Here is a 16,304-nt window from a genome sequence, read left to right on the forward strand (position 1 = left end):
TTTAAGCGTTTTTCGGTACTACTTATTTGGCCGCCGGTTACCGGGTCGCCCAGCCGCCGCGGAATGTTTTTCGCGACTGCGACTTTTGCAGCTCGACGGGGAAGGTTCTTAGCTTCAAAATGAGCTCTCGCGCGAGTGGATGCAATTTTTTTCAGAGGAGATACGCGTTTTTGAACTTCGAAATCGTTTTTTGCGTTTTCTGGCGTTTCTAGGCGTTTCTGGGCGTTTTTAAGCGTTTGAGTCCCAGGGGGTATCGAAAAAACCCTGTCGAAGAATCCCGAACAGCGCAATCGCGCTTTCTCTAAATGAGTACGAGAAGACCCAAGCAGCACGATAGCGTTTCTTTTATTTTATGTCGATAAATCCCAAGCGGCACGATAGCGCTTCGTTTATTTTATGTCGATGAATCCTAATCGGCGCTATAGCGTTTCTGGAATTGTAATATGTATTATTTACATTAGAGGAAGATGTACTTGGGTGAGTAAATTTGAGCGCGCGACTTCGACAATCGGTGACGCACCGCTAGTTGTCTACATCGCTCGAAATGTGCTGAGTTTTCTCGACATAAAATCTGAACAGCGCGATCGCGCTGCTTGGGACTCAAACGGTTAATCAAAATAAACCTGACTGGACTTGGTAACGAATGTTAACACTTAGCAGGCAGGCAATGTATTTTCACGTTTTTTGCAGTCTGTCACTGGAACGAGGGTCGCGTAAAAATACGTATTTAGTAGATTTGTGGCGCTATTCACAAAAAAACGCCCGCTGCACGCGTAAGTTAGCGGCGAAGTATACTCGCATGCCAAGTGTTAAAAAATGTTTATTGATCTGAATGCCGTCGATTGAGAATTATTGCGCCACGTTGGTATGAATTTGGAATATAGCATGTAAGATGCCCCGGATCATTCGCTAAATTGCTCACGGTGCCTTTCCACCGTGGCTTATGCGGGGCAACTGCTGGTCCGCCGTACCAGGCAGCGACCCCGGTCTTTCAGATTAGTCGAAACCGCGTTCTTTGTCATGCCGCCGACTCGCGCATGCTCGTCATCAAATCTAGCGGCCTCACTACCTGAGCCGTCTGGAAAAATCCAACGATCGCGGCCCGAACAGCCGAGAGAAGGATGCATAGATAACGTGGATTACCGAGTTGGGCCATTGTTGGGCGATATCAGATCGCAATGCCCGAACCGCCTGTATTCTCCACCGAGGGCAGCGCAAATGCATTCGCGCGAGCCAGCCCATAGAAAGTCTCTCAACTCATTGCTATATTATTTTTTATGGACACCTTTCTCGGGACTGCCCGGGACGGCCGGGACGACCGCCGTATCTTACCGTTTCCTAGCGTGGTGCGTTGCCGGTGTATTATAAGCGAATCTGAATTTCCTCTGGAAAAAGAGTTTATGTTCCGACGCCCCAACGAATCGACTCGATCCTTCCCGTGAATCTCTCAACTCATCTCTGATTTGGCAGAGATGAGTTAGGAGATTGCCATAATGGTAAGCCACCACCATCAACTGCCGCATGGTATTACCATCACGAATACGTGAGCCGCCAACGGCAACTGGTAGATGGCACAGCCATCGCGAGTGCACGAGCCTCTACCAGAAATTCGTTGCGCCGCCCTTGGGGGCAAAAAACGGTGAAAGCTAACGTACGAAACCAGAGGGCAGCACACAATGCGATCGCCCGACCCTGCCCGTAAGCAATCTCCCAACTCATCTCTGTCCATACATATATAGCCAACGGGTATTGACCAATCTGCCCATACTACATTTTCATTGGTTTTCATGGTGCCCTGCTTCCAAGATTCGGCAGTCCCGACATCAAGGCAGGGGTTTCGGGATTGACGAATTTTGGTACTGATATTTACGTAAATTACAACGTAGTTAGACATTTTTTATTTAATTATACATGTCGTGTTAGCTTGTAATTCCATTATAACTTAGTTTCACAGTTGATATGGTTCTGTTATGTCTCAATTCCTTTATTGCGGTAACAGATTTCCGTAAACATAGGTTAGATCATTGATTCTGTGTTTGTGAAACCATATTGTTTATTATATAATAGTAGAAATATTATTCCCATTGATTTATAGAAAATGTTGAGACTACCGCTCCTGCGGGCCACTGGCCTGTCCAGTGGCAAACTTGGAAATGCAAAATTCCACACTTCCGTAGTCAATCTACAGGCTGCTACCGAATTGGTTGAGTTGTTCATTGATGACAAACCTGTAAAGGTTCCACCTGGTACTACAGTTCTTCAGGTACTATCACTTTCACATAATTCACTATTACACATTCATAAATATATAGAAATAAGGAAGAATCTGTTATCTGACTGACTATTAATATACCGGTCAATTTTAACAGCATCGGATCATTTCATATAAAAGTTTTTGACAATAGTATTGAAATTCTACTTCTGTGCATGCATTGAATTTGAAATAATGTAGACTAGCCAACTTAGTTGTTACATAAAACAATAAATAGGTTTGCAATGAATTGAGCGCACATATATTTTAAATCATATTGGATGTTTAGGCTGCAGCAAAGGTTGGTGTTGAAATACCACGATTTTGTTATCATGAGCGTCTTGCAGTTGCTGGAAATTGTAGAATGTGTCTCGTGGAAATTGAGAAACAGTTAAAGGTAGAATATCGTAATATTATGATCAAAGTAAACTTTCAACTTATAAATAATTAATTTCTTGTGGAATTCATTATTGTTATATTTAGCCTGTTGCAGCTTGTGCAATGCCTGTTATGAAAGGATGGCGAGTAAAAACTGATTCTGATTTGACAAGGAAAGCACGTGAAGGAGTTATGGAATTTTTGTTGGTTAATCATCCATTAGATTGCCCTATTTGTGATCAAGGTGGTGAATGTGATCTTCAAGATCAAAGTATGGCTTTTGGTAATGATAGAAGTCGTTTCGTTGATATCAACTTTACTGGAAAAAGAGCCGTAGAAGATAAAGACATTGGACCTTTGGTTAAAACCATCATGACACGTTGCATTCACTGTACAAGATGTATCCGATTTGCATCTGAGGTTGCTGGCATAGATGATTTAGGCACTACAGGTCGGGGAAATGATATGCAGGTATATACATTGAATATTGTTTATAAAAATGAATTAAATAAACAAGTTAATTGATACACTAATTGCAGGTTGGTACATATGTTGAGAAAATGTTCCTTTCGGAACTATCTGGCAACATCATTGATCTATGCCCTGTTGGTGCCCTTACAAGTAAACCTTACGCCTTTGTGGCAAGGCCATGGGAAACTCGACGGACAGACAGCATTGATGTTTTAGATGCTGTTGGCAGTAATATAGTAGTTTCTAGTAGAACGGGTGAAGTACTAAGAATTTTACCCAGGGTTAACGAAGTAAGTACATAATTGTACTAAAAAAAGAAACAAGGTAATGTTAAAATAAAATACATTCTTAAACTTGACTATCATCAGGATGTAAATGAAGAATGGATATCAGATAAAGCGCGCTTTTCATATGATGGTCTTAAACGCCAAAGACTTGTTACTCCGATGATTAAAATTGATGGAAAGTTGCAAAATGTGGAATGGGAAGATGCTCTTGTGGCTGGTTAGTATTTTGAATAATTTATTACCAGTGGAAATACCCATAACTTTAGAATAGATTTATCAAACATAAAAGATTGTAAAATGATTTCTGATTTATTAATAAACAGCTGCCAAGACTTTGCGAAACGCACCGAAAGATAAATGCGCAGCTATTGCTGGGAAGCTAGCTGATGCTGAAGCTCTTATTGCATTGAAAGATCTAATCAATAGACTTGGTAGTGAAACTCTTGCAACGGAACAAAATTTCCCAAAAGATGGTTCAGGTATTGATCTCAGAAGCAGTTATCTTTTAAATAATACCATTGCTAACATTGAAGAAGCTGATGTAGTTCTATTGATTGGTACAAATCCGAGATATGAAGCCCCTTTGGTGAATACTCGTTTAAGAAAAGGTTATTTACATAATGAACAAACTATAGCACTCATAGGATCAGATGTGGATTTAACATATGATCATGAGGTACGTTATGTAGAATTGATCTCACCGATATCGTTATAGTTGCCTGTTTGAATATAAAACACTATGAAAGTAAGAAAAAGAAATACTAATATTTTCGCAAACGGTATATTATAAACTGAATATTTATTTCTTTAGCATTTAGGAGATTCACCCGAAATTATTACGCAATTGGCAAATGGCACACATCCATTCAGTGAAACTTTAAAAAATGCTAAAAGACCTACAATTGTCTTGGGTGTTAATCAATTCACGAGACGGGACGGAGGCAAAATACTATCTGAAACTCAAGCGCTTGCTAAAACATTGGAGGACAAACTACAGGTCAGTTTACATGTTAATAAGTTGTTATTACTTCCTTTGGATTCTTTTTTTATGTGCTTAGTTTTCTATCCATTTAGACCTCTTCGGAATGGAAAGTTCTGAATGTTCTTCACACAAATGCATCACAAGTAGGTGCACTGGATCTTGGTTATGCATCCACTGTGGAAGAAGTTAAACAACAACAACCTACAGTTCTGTTTCTTTTGGGAGCTGATGATGCTAACATTAAAAAAGAAGATTTTAAAAATACATTTATCATATATTTAGGTGAGTTTGTCAAGAGTTACGGTACTCCCAGATACTAATAATTTAAGAATTGAAACTAAATTAAACTAGAATTAACTACTAAATTTTTAAGAAGAAAACGTAATTTTACATTTTACAATACTATTTTTTATAGGAAGTCATGGTGATCAAGGGGCAAGTATTGCTGATGTAGTATTAGCTGGTGCAGCATACACTGAAAAGAATGCAAGCTATGTGAATACAGAAGGTCGCTCACAAGAAACTGGTGCTGCAATCACTCCTCCAGGGATGGCGCGTCCGGATTGGAAAGTTATTCGTGCTCTTTCAGAGGTATTAAAAAATATAATTAATCTTTTTAAAGTTATAATTCTGACATAGCAAAAACAAATTTGGATTCTTCTTTCAGATTTGTGATATTTGTCTACCCTACGACAACATAAACGAGGTGCGTGATCGACTTGAGGAAGTTGCTCCTCATTTAGTTAGATATGGCGAGGTAGAAGCCTCTAATTTCTTCGCCCAGGCCCTTGAGCTTGCGCAGGTAAGAAAGCATTATTGAAACATATCTAAAATGTGTGCAACCACGTATTTGCATTTTCTTTTGTCATTGTATACAATATAATCAGTAAATCTCAATCCACATTTTTTTATTTTATAGCAAACCAGAGGGTCGTTTTTACCGGAACCTATAGGAATTAAACAGAGGACATTAGATCAATTTTTCATGACGGATGTCATATCCAGAGCATCTTCGACTATGGCGAAGTGTGTTCAAGCAGTCCTAAAACAACGCCAAGCAACTTATAATTGATTCATACATTACTGTGTAAATAGATAGGATTCTGTTATGATGGTATAAAGAGACGTTTAATAGTGGAATGTATTTACTGTAATACTGCAGTTTTAGAAAATGCTTTCATGGAATTATAAGTTAAATTATGAGATGGCAATAAAATTATAACAGAATTCTATACCATGTAACCTGATAGTTTGGTTAACCAATCAATAGTAAATGATATACATAAGAAAGATATTTCCGATTACAATTTTTTATGTCCGATTAAATCGTTTAAATATAAAGATCATTTGACACTTCCTAGTTGCATATTTTGCGCGAAAATATGTGCCTCTCGCCGCTTTCATTTTGTTTACTTTCATTGAAATGACGGAAAAGGGTTAACAATTTTGAAATGACATCAACATGGCTGTTTACGATAATTTGTTAACGTGCATTGATACAACTATAATGAAATTACTAACTCAAACGCAAGTTTACTTATAATGAATCTCATGAGTTTATCGACAGTATTACTATACATTTAAAATTCCAAGTATACATCATTTACATACATGCACTTTCTATTTCAATATATGCAAAAAATGTCAAGTTCGGGGTATATGATTATTATCGATCCTTAAATGCATAGTGTACTAGTTCATCACAAATAAAGTAATTAAAATGCAACAGTCCTGGAGACCAAATTATAATTTAGTAAGATAAAATAAATTGTAGTGTTTAAGTTTTAGACACTACAGTTGTTCAATCACGTGCATAGGTGTAAACGATTTCAAAGGAAAAACATCTCATGTTATCGTACTTCTCCAAATCATTATACCGTTATTAATACTCAATAACCTACAAATTATTTTATATATATATTTTTTTTTAGAAATTGTACGTCCAAATATGTCGCGCATTTCAAACCATTAATGGCATGCAATATGCCATACTAATTCTGAAAGGAACCCTGTACTTTTTTATAATGTAGCTTTTTGCAAACTTTCACACTATGCATTTACTTATCTCAAATGATAAAATCTGTATATTTCAAATCGAAATGTCATTAGAAAATTACACGTTTAAATCTATTCAGGTATTACATCTTTGTATCACTAATTTTTTAATGAAATCAAAAGTATTTCTCCTCTGTTAATATGCATTTGTACGAAGCAAACTTACATGAATAACACATTCGTTAAAGTAGATCGTATTTCACAAATAAATGTATGTACACGTATTAACCTAATTTCGCTGGCTCATACCCCTTCATAAGATTACTTTGCGAACGTAAACTGTTTCGAAACTTGCAAATCACATACACAATAGAATTTATACAATAATAAAATTTTACATGTTTTTTCATGGCAACCAGGACTTACACCAGTTTAGTTTATTCACTCAGGTTGATCATCTGTATCAAGTTCTCCAGAACTTTCTTCTGAGTCGACCTGAAATACAAAGTTACAGCAAATGTGCATCCATGTAATAATTGGTATGTCACAGCCTTAAAGTATTACCTTCGCCCCTAATGCAGCAAGTTTTTCTTTGCAGAAAACAATTTTGTTATCTTGGTCCGTTAAAAGTTCCAAAAGATCTTCTTGATCTTTTTTCATCTTTTCTAGTTCCTCTGTTCTTTCTTTTAATATTCTTTCAATATCGTTATTGTGAATCGTAGCTTTTCGCTCATACTCTTGAAATTTCAGTGTACATTCGGCTAAACGAGTTTCTAAATCTTTAACTGTATTTTTATATTTCATCAATTCTTCATTATTACTGTCTATGTGATTGGATGATGAGATCACTTCTTTACTATCTGATAGATTTGCTTGTGCTGCACGAAGAACTAAATTTTGGTCTTTTAATTGACTGACTGTTGATTGAAGTTCGTATATTTGAGCCTGGAATAAAACAAGTTATAATTTTACTAGACAATGTGAGTTAGTACTACTGTTAGCAAAAATGCAAAGCAAATATTTCCTTTACTTGCATTTTTCTATTACTTAAATTTTAATACAAACCTCTAATTCACGTTTTTCTTTCATCAGAGTTTCATTAGCTTTACTAAGGTCCTGTGCTTTAAAATCAAGGTCCATTACAAGTTTTTTATATTCTGCCAGTAATCCTGAATCAGAAGGCATCATTGCTGAAATATGGTCTTTGTTTTGTTGTAAACTATTCCCTTCTAGTACTGATTTAAGGATATATCCTAAAAATATTGGGTCGATGTTAGAGATGAAAATTAGAATAAAAAAGATGTAAAAGAGAAGGTAAGAAATACCTTCTAAGGATTTCAACAGTCTGCAAAACTCGTGGTCCAGTAACAATTCATTAGGACTTTTCGCTGATGGTTGTGGATGTTTTAGTGTCTTAGAATAAACCTCATGTTTTGTAATGCCGCCTATTGCATCTTGAAATCGTTCCATCCCTATTCTGTTTTCAATCAAATTGCAAAGTTTCTCCTAAAATATTGACCTCGTTATAATTAAGATATGTACCAAAAAATTATTCAACGCATTGAAGATAAAATATTAACCTTAGAGTAATTAGGTACGCTATTATTATTGAAGTGCACACATAGACCAATAAGTAATGCACACAGACTTTGAAGTAAAGCTTCTTGCATATCATCATTATTTTCCTGTGAGGACAACAATGCCATTAAATAGGCAAATGATGAATCTATGGAAAGGAAAGTTTCTACAGCAGTTGGACAATGTGCTGTCCATCTGCAAAGTAGAATCAGAAGCCCCAATTTGCTCTGCGTTCTGTTTCCTTGCTGAAGCAATGTAACGCACTTTTCCATTAACGTTACTGGAGGTTTATTAGTATTCGTAGCCAACAAAACCCTCAATAGTAACTCTTTTTGAGTGATATTACAAATTAAAGCATGGGATAAGGCAACGGCAGAAAACCAGTTTGATAATGAATCTGTTGACAGTAATCCAGTGCAAAGTAATTGACCTATAAACAAAAATTGCACTTTGGACCAAACCTATTTGACAATGTAAACATTTAATTAAACTGATCTATTTATCATTTACAAATCATGAAAAACTAACCTGTAGTTAACGACATTGCTTCATTTCCTTGTGGTAATAATGTTTGTACTAATTGTGTTTGTGCAGCTTCATTCTTGTACAAAAAACACTGAAAGCAATACAGTACCGAGCATCGAAGGAGAAAAGGTTGCCTCTCGTTAACCATTGACATCAATAAAACCACTATTGCTGTCCTATAAAATAATTATGAAATTCCACAAGTTACAAATATTTTGTTAGATTTAAAAAAAATGTAATACTATGAATTACTAGAAAAACACCTTGGCGGATTACTTGGTGCCATAACATCAGCTAAAAATTCTTGATTACTAGCGTTTCCTCTGATAACTTCTGCAACTGCATTTATGGTTTCCATTAATACATCTGCAGGGATTCCACCTGCCATTAGAATGTCACACAAAGCTTGCAGTAATCCACAAGCTCTCATAATTCGCTGACAGGCTGCAACAGTCTTGAAATATAATTTACTAGTTAAACAGCTTTCTTTAATAATGAAATTTTAAGTCATTTGATAAACTAGTATTTCATATAATTACCCGTGCTGACCCACTTGGAGCAACTAATGCTCGAATTACTTGCACCATGCAATGCACATTTGATACCTTTTGAGAGCTCCAGCCAACAAAAGGACCTTCTTCCGTTTCAGGTGGCATTTGAAACATGGGAGTCAGTCTTTGTATGTAACTACCTGAGGTTAAATAAGTTAGTCAAATATTGTGTATATATATATATATTTGTTAATAAAAATGAAAACATATAAAGTACCTTCTTTAAAAAAATTTTGATTGCTGACGTTTCCTCTTAAAAGATTTAACATAAGTAAGAGGCAATCCTCAACAACTATGCCTCCTTCTATTCCACCTTCTTGTAAAATTACATCAAATATCCTATCAAACGCATTTTCAAATGCTACAATTTTTTGGATGTTAGCATTACCTTTAGTTAATTGTATAAGCAATAAAAGAGCCTAGATAAAGAAATTGTACAAAATAATTAATCAATGCATAACATGTTTTTATCGCAGTAGTAAATGAATAAAAAACAAAGTTTTACAAAATAAACAAGTTACTTACATCATTACGAATAACTTCTCGACTATCAGTCAGAAGATCCATTAATTTAGAAACTCCCATACGACTTTCAAGTATAATTTCTTGAATATCTTTTGGTCGATTTGCTAGTAAATGTGTTAATAGTTTCAAGGATGGATAGCGAACTCTAAAGTCAAATTCCTCTAAAAATGTTAACACTAGACCAACGCTATCTGGTTGTTTGATAAATATTTCTGTGAATTGCTCTCCGATTTTATTCTTTGGTCCATGCTTATCAACTACAAAATCATTTTTATTAAAAAATGTTATTTAACCACAATAACTACATATTTAAGTATACACACCTTCCTCATCAAATATTTCAGGATTAGTAACATTACACAAGGTATCCAAAGCTAGGCCTATGATTTCACAGTCGGTTCTATCCATTTCAAGAACTTGCCTAAGTGCATCCATCCCTTGGGCACCAACTTCCACCCGATACGTTCGAGAGAGTGCTTTGAGGGCTCGACAAGCATCTCTTCTGTCATCCAGCAAGGTCGAAGACTGAAGCCTATCTACTAATCGCTCCACCTGTACAAGCACATATTAGAATTATTAAATTTACGTCCACTTCAAAATTGCTACAGTTAATCAGAGGGGAATATGTCGATTTTATAATAACTGTAATTTTATTAATAACAATATCATTTAAAGTGAACATCTTAAGGTTTTAAGTTCTGTTGATTAAAACAACAGCAAAAGTACAATCACCATATGTGTCAAAAATAAATGTCACGTGTTAAATAAAAAGATTAGATCGGTTTTAACTGCGTACCGTGTCAGCACCAGTGGGTTGATTTCCTGGAGGAGGTGCTCCCAGAACAGATTTCAAACTGCTTTTAAAGTATTCCATTTCGCCGCAGTACTTAATGCTTTTGAAGTAAACTACACGTCACAGAACGTAGACATTTTGAATTTTTGCTTCATTTTCTGTCAATGCATCATAGGGGTCGCAAGTTGCAAACAATGACTACATACAAATATAGAACTTCACTGAGATGTAAGAAATTGCAGCCGCAGTAGGAACTAACCAGATGCATCAAGGTTTACACCGTTTGAGTATGAGCGATGTACATATGTACATATACCAGAGATGAGTTGGGAGATTGCTCACGGGCAGGATCATGGGATCGCATCCTATGCTGCCCTCTGGTTTCGTACGTTAGCTTTCACCGTTTTTTGCCCCCAAGGGCGGCGCAACAAATTTCTGATACGAGATCGCGCACTCACGTTGGTGGTACCATCTGCCAGTCGCCGTTGGCGGCTCACGTACTCGTGATGGTAATACCATGCGGCAGTTGACGGTGGTGGTTTACCTACGCTTGCCGACATTGCTCGCTTTTGATGGTAAGGGAAGAACACTCGTGACGCTCCATTTGACTTTATCTACTTATCTACTACAATTAAGTACATTGTTGCTTCGAAGTCGACGTGATGCGGAGCTTTNCGGAGAGTGCCGGAGAGTTGCCGCAGTGTGCCGGAGAGTTGCCGGAGAGTGCCGGAGAGTTGCCGCAGAGTACGGGAGAGTGCCGGAGAGTTGCCGCATAGTGTCGGAGAGTGCTGGAGAGTTGCTGCAGTGTGCCGGAGAGTGACGGAGAGTTGCCGCAGAGTGCGGGAGAGTACCGGAGAGTGCCGCAGAGTGCCGGAGAGTTACCAGAGAGTCCCGAAGAGTGCCGGAAATTTGCCGCAGAGTGCCGGAGAGTGTCGGAGTGTGCCGGAGAGTCCCGGAGAGTGATGCAGAGTTGCCGTAGAGTGCCGCAGAGTGCTGGAGAGTGCCGGAGAGTTGCCGGAGAGTGCCGGAGAGTTGCCGCAGAGTGCCCGAGAGTGCCGGAGAGTGCCGGAGAGTGGGCGCAGAGTGACGGAGAGTGCCGGAGAGTTGCCGCAGAGTGCCAGAGGGTGCCGCAGAGGGCCGCAGAGTGCCGGAGAGGGCCGGTGAGTTGCCGGAGAGTGCCGCAGCGTGCAGTAGAGTGCCGTAGAGAGCCCTAGAGTGCTCTAAAGTGCCCTAGAGGGCCGCAGAGTGCCGAAGAGTGCCGGTGAGATGCCGGAGGGTGCCGCAGAGTGCAGTAGAGTGCCATAGAGTGCTCAAGAGTGCGCTACAGTGCCGTAGAGAACCGTAGGGTGCCGTAGAATGCCGTAGAGTGCCATAGAGTGCATTATATTGCATTAGAGTGCATTAGAGTGCATTAGAGTGCATTAGAGTACTGCAGTACTCTAATTACAGTGCCATAATTATAGTGCATTATAGCAATCAAATTTGAGTGCCATAATTATGACGCATTAGAGTGCCAGAATTAGCACTCCAATCAGAGTGCCTTTGTTAGGGGGCTTTCATTAGCACTATAATTAGAGTGCATTACAGCACTCTTATTAGAGCGCTGTAATAAACTCTAATTATGGCACTCTAATTAGATTTCTCTAGTGCACTATAATTATGGCACTCTAATTAGAGTGCTGATAACGGCCCCCCAACAAAGGCACTTTGAATAGCGAGCTAATTAAAGCACTCTAATGCATATAATTATGGCAATATAATTAGAGCGCTGCAGTACTCTAATGCACTCTAATGCAATATGATGCACTCCACAGCACTCTACGGCACCCTACGGTACTCTACGGCACAGTAGGACACTCTAGAGCACTCTATGGCACTCTGCGGCACTCTCCGGCAACTCTCCGGCACGCTCCGGCACTCTGCGGCACTCTCCGACACTCTCCGGCGCTCTCCGGCACTGACACTATGCGGCAACTCTCCGGCACTCTCCGACACTCTCCGGCGCTCTCCGGCGCTCTCCGGCACTCTGCGGCAACTCTTCAGCAATCTGCGGCACTCTGCGGCAACTCTCCGGCACTCTCCGACACTCTGCGGCACTCTCCGGCACTCTGCGGCACTCTCCGGCAACTCTCCGGCACGCTCCGGCACTCTGCGGCACTCTCCGACACTCTCCGGCGCTCTCCGGCACGCTTCTGCGCTCTCCGGCACGCTTCTGCACTCTGCGGCACTCTTTGGCTCCCTGCGGCACTCTCCGACACTCTCCGGCGCTCTCCGGCACTCTGCGGCAACTCTCCGGCACCCTCTGGCACTCTGCGGCACTCTCCGGCACTCTCCGGCAACTCTCCGGCGCTCTTCGGTACTCTCCGGCACTTTCCAGCTACTCTCCGGCACTCTCCGGCACTCTCCGGCACGCTCCAGCAACTCTCCGGCACTCTCCGGCACTCTGTGGCAACTCTGTGACACTCAGCGGCATATCTCCGGCGCTCTCCGACACTCCCCGGCACTCTCCGGAATCTCTCAGGCACTCTCTGGCACTCTCCCGCACTCTGCGGCACTCTCCGACACTATGCGGCAACTCTCCGGCACTCTCCGGCATTCGCCGGTAACTCTCCAGCAGTCTTCGGCACTCTCCGGCACTCTCCGACACTATGCGGCAACTCTCCGGCACTCTCCACTGTGCGGCAACTCTCCGGCACTCTCTGGCAACTCTCCGGCACTCTCCGGCCCACTCCGGCACTCTGCGGCACTCTCCGGCACTCTTCTGCACTTAACACACGCAACGGCACTGTACGGCCTTCGATAAGGCTCGAAAACATTTGAAAAACGCGTGAAAACGATCGATAACGCTCGACAACGCTCGAAAATGGTTGAAAAACGCTCGAAAACGTTCAAGAACAGTCGAAAAACGCTCGATAACGCTCGAAAAGGCTTGAAACCGCTCGAAAAACGCTCGATAATGCTCGAAAACACTCGAAAATGCTCGATAACGCTAGTAGGGAAATGTAAAAATCATATGCGAAATGACTCGGCTTATATCCGGGGTTAGGTAAGCCTCGGGAGGATTTTTCGCAGCATTCGACTCTCATGCATACTCCTCGAGTGTAGCGCCGAACGCACACATGCTCAACGTCTCGACCCGTAGCTTGGCGCTTGGCTGGTTGGGACGCGCGAAGATTTCTAGGAGCGATCGCACTCACGCAGATTCGCTGCATGAGGGTTCCGTACGCGACACCGACGCGTGCCACAAAGCTCCGCATCACGTCGACTTCGAAGCAACAATGTACTTAATTGTAGTAGATAAGTAGATAAAGTCAAATGGAGTGTCACGAGTGTTCTTCCCTTACCATCAATAGCGAGCAATGTCGGCAAGCGTAAGTAAGCCACCACCGTCAACTGCCGCATGGTATTACCATCACGAGTACGTGAGCCGCCAACGGCGACTGGTAGATGGTACCACCATCGCGAGTGCGCGAGCTCCTATCAGAAATTCATTACGCCGCCCTTGGGGCAAAAAACGGTGACCGTTAACGTACGAAACCAGAGGGCAGCACAGGATGCGATGCGCGACCCTGCCCGTGAGCAATCTCTCAACTCATCTGTGTGTATACACCGAATCTTTTTTCTTTGATTTTAATAAAACGCAGTCGCTGTAAACAGTGTAAACTTTCTCAAAGTTTTATAAATCCGTGTACTTCTCTTCTCCCGCGGTAGTAGCGTGTTTGTCTATATCTTTATGGCATTTCTTCGCCTTTAGTTTGTGAAAAAGTTGTAACAAAATTTTGAGATGCCGAACAACGCGGTAACTGCATATTTGCATGCACATTGGAAATTCTTTTAATTTAGATGCAATGATTTGTTTTTAATATAAATTATTTATCATGAATACAACAGCAAGAAGTAACAGTCACTGTAATCATTTTAATAGAACACTGCTCTAATTAACCGATCAAAATGTATTATTTCTATTAATTCACGCTCAACTGAAAAAAGTTTCCAGCCATCCGTGTTTCATGAAAATGCACAGATTTGTGTCACTACATGATTTTATTTCTTGTTAACCTCTTTTGCTTACAGACATTCTATTTGTGCATGTTTGTTCAAATAGCTGATGTTATTTTTCACTATCTTATTCTCTGCAGTTAACAATAATTTATTTTTTATTTCAAGCATAAATTACACGACTTTGATATTTATTGTCTCATTAATTTCTTATAATTTCTGAAATTTTGAATTTAATAAATTGTATACTTTTAAGTTGAATGGAAATCGAGTAGTGGATGTAAATGTGGAAGGAGGAAGGAACAATGAAAATGAAGATGATACTCCAGAAGATGAATTTCATTTTGATCCGATAATTTCACTACCGTTGATTGATGTATCAAGTAATGAGGAGGATGAAGAAGAAATGATAAAATTGTAGGTACATAATTATTTTATTTCCTTCTTAGATTTTATAAAGTATATTGTAAAACATAATTCAGTATGAATTAAAAAAATTTAAACTAGTCTCAACATTACCTTCATTATGAAAATTAAATTCTGTTTTTCAGGAGAGCTAAACTTTACCGATATGATTCATCGAGCGACCCTCCAGAATGGAAGGAAAGGGGTACTGGAGAAATAAAATTGCTCAAACATAAAACAAAAAATAAGGTTAGAGTTGTCATGCGCAGAGATAAAACATTGAAAATCTGTGCTAACCATTTCATTACGCCTTGGATGGAGTTAAAACCAAATTGTGGAAGCGATCGTGCATGGGTTTGGAGTGCACTTGCTGATTTTGCAGATGAAGAACTTAAGTCGGAATTGCTGGCGATAAGATTCACCAATGCAGAAAGTAATATGCTTATTTTTCATCATGTGATGTAGTCTGAATAGCTTCAACATGAATGTGAAGAAATGCTACTTTAATATTATATTATTAAATTTTCTATAGTTCAACATTAACTGAAATAATTTTGTACATTTGCCAAGTAATTTTAAAGAAGTAAGTTTGTAGTTTGGAATGTTTATATAATTTTTTATCTCCCTATCACAGATCTATAAACTCTTAAAAATATTTGCCCAGGCAATGATGTTTGAGTGTATACAATTTAATGGGAGAGATATTTATAAAATGTCGTATTATCTAAAACGCTAAATCATGCAAAAATAGTAAACTATATTGCATCTTCATTTATTTGTGTACCTATTTGTATTAAAACCTTGACTGCCATGAGGAATTTTAGCTGTTTAAATATCACCCAAATTTGGATGATATGATAGCGATAATTAAAATTGTTTCTAACAGTCAGTTATGAAAGAAATATCTGTGATGGTTTGCTCAGATATATATAAATTTATATATAATATTTAACGTATATTTGTCTTATTCAAGATGCTGCATTGTGGAAGGAAGCATTTGAAAAAGCTAAGCAAATTGTTGGAACTGAATGTGAAATTTATGTAGGTAAGTGTCATACAGAAGGAATAAAGACTGACAGTGACACAGACAGTTCAAGCGATGTGAGTTATAGTGTCAGTAGTGAAAATGAAGAACAGGATAAGAGTTCAAAGCAGACTACTCCTGTTCATGAGGAGCATTTCAAGAAATTGGAGAATAAAGATAAAACTGAAACAAATATCGAAGAAAATGTAACTGAGAAACTTAAAGAATTGAATGTTATGGAATCTCAAAACAAGTAACCTGTGAATTTTAATTATGTATTGACTACTGAAATTATAAATATAATGTGACATTCCAATGTAAACCTTATGTATTACAAACAGGAATATTTCTACGAATTTGAACTTTGTTGCATAGCTAATGCTAACACAAATAAGCAAAAGTAGTCTAACCGAAATAAGCTGTAATTAATTAGTAAAAATAATAACTTCAAAAAACACCTTCGGTGTAAAAAAAACTTTGCCAAATACCTTTTTTATTTCCGACTTCAATTACAAAAATAGCTCTACAATGGAAATCATT

General features: G+C 39.1%; 3 protein-coding genes across 4 annotated transcripts; 2 read left to right on the plus strand and 1 right to left on the minus strand.

Annotated features, from left to right (window-relative positions):
* The first annotated feature begins 1,766 nt into the window (after positions 1-1,766).
* LOC105694806 (NADH-ubiquinone oxidoreductase 75 kDa subunit, mitochondrial) lies at positions 1,767-5,725 on the plus strand. Of its 2 annotated transcripts, none has more exons than XM_012415862.1 (12): positions 1,767-1,856; positions 2,096-2,263; positions 2,541-2,648; positions 2,735-3,100; positions 3,169-3,390; positions 3,469-3,604; positions 3,711-4,063; positions 4,199-4,384; positions 4,462-4,651; positions 4,785-4,960; positions 5,037-5,171; positions 5,289-5,725. In XM_012415862.1, the coding sequence occupies exons 2-12, from the start codon at positions 2,099-2,101 to the stop codon at positions 5,439-5,441; spliced, it is 2,190 nt and encodes a 729-aa protein (XP_012271285.1). In that variant the 5' UTR covers positions 1,767-1,856; positions 2,096-2,098; the 3' UTR covers positions 5,442-5,725. The 2 variants fall into 2 exon arrangements, with proteins under 2 accessions (XP_012271285.1, XP_012271375.1); XM_012415952.2 differs by lacking the exon at positions 1,767-1,856 and adding an exon at positions 1,880-2,015.
* Positions 5,726-6,606: 881 nt separating this feature from the next.
* On the minus strand, positions 6,607-10,417 carry LOC105694747 (general vesicular transport factor p115). Its single transcript, XM_012415730.2, has 12 exons — positions 10,340-10,417; positions 9,867-10,095; positions 9,544-9,800; positions 9,236-9,437; positions 9,007-9,158; positions 8,731-8,921; positions 8,471-8,643; positions 7,945-8,372; positions 7,690-7,870; positions 7,430-7,617; positions 6,929-7,309; positions 6,607-6,859 (listed from the first exon to the last, which is right to left on the minus strand). The coding sequence occupies exons 1-12, from the start codon at positions 10,415-10,417 to the stop codon at positions 6,806-6,808; spliced, it is 2,514 nt and encodes an 837-aa protein (XP_012271153.1). The 3' UTR covers positions 6,607-6,805.
* Positions 10,418-14,006: 3,589 nt separating this feature from the next.
* LOC105695703 (ran-specific GTPase-activating protein) lies at positions 14,007-16,086 on the plus strand. Its single transcript, XM_012417562.2, has 4 exons — positions 14,007-14,135; positions 14,592-14,752; positions 14,887-15,173; positions 15,714-16,086. The coding sequence occupies exons 1-4, from the start codon at positions 14,121-14,123 to the stop codon at positions 16,019-16,021; spliced, it is 771 nt and encodes a 256-aa protein (XP_012272985.1). The 5' UTR covers positions 14,007-14,120; the 3' UTR covers positions 16,022-16,086.
* Positions 16,087-16,304: the final 218 nt, after the last annotated feature.

Source organism: Orussus abietinus, unplaced genomic scaffold, assembly GCF_000612105.2.
Source record: "Orussus abietinus isolate OABI.00-Male unplaced genomic scaffold, Oabi_2.0 scaffold956, whole genome shotgun sequence".
Classification (NCBI taxonomy): domain Eukaryota; kingdom Metazoa; phylum Arthropoda; class Insecta; order Hymenoptera; family Orussidae; genus Orussus; species Orussus abietinus.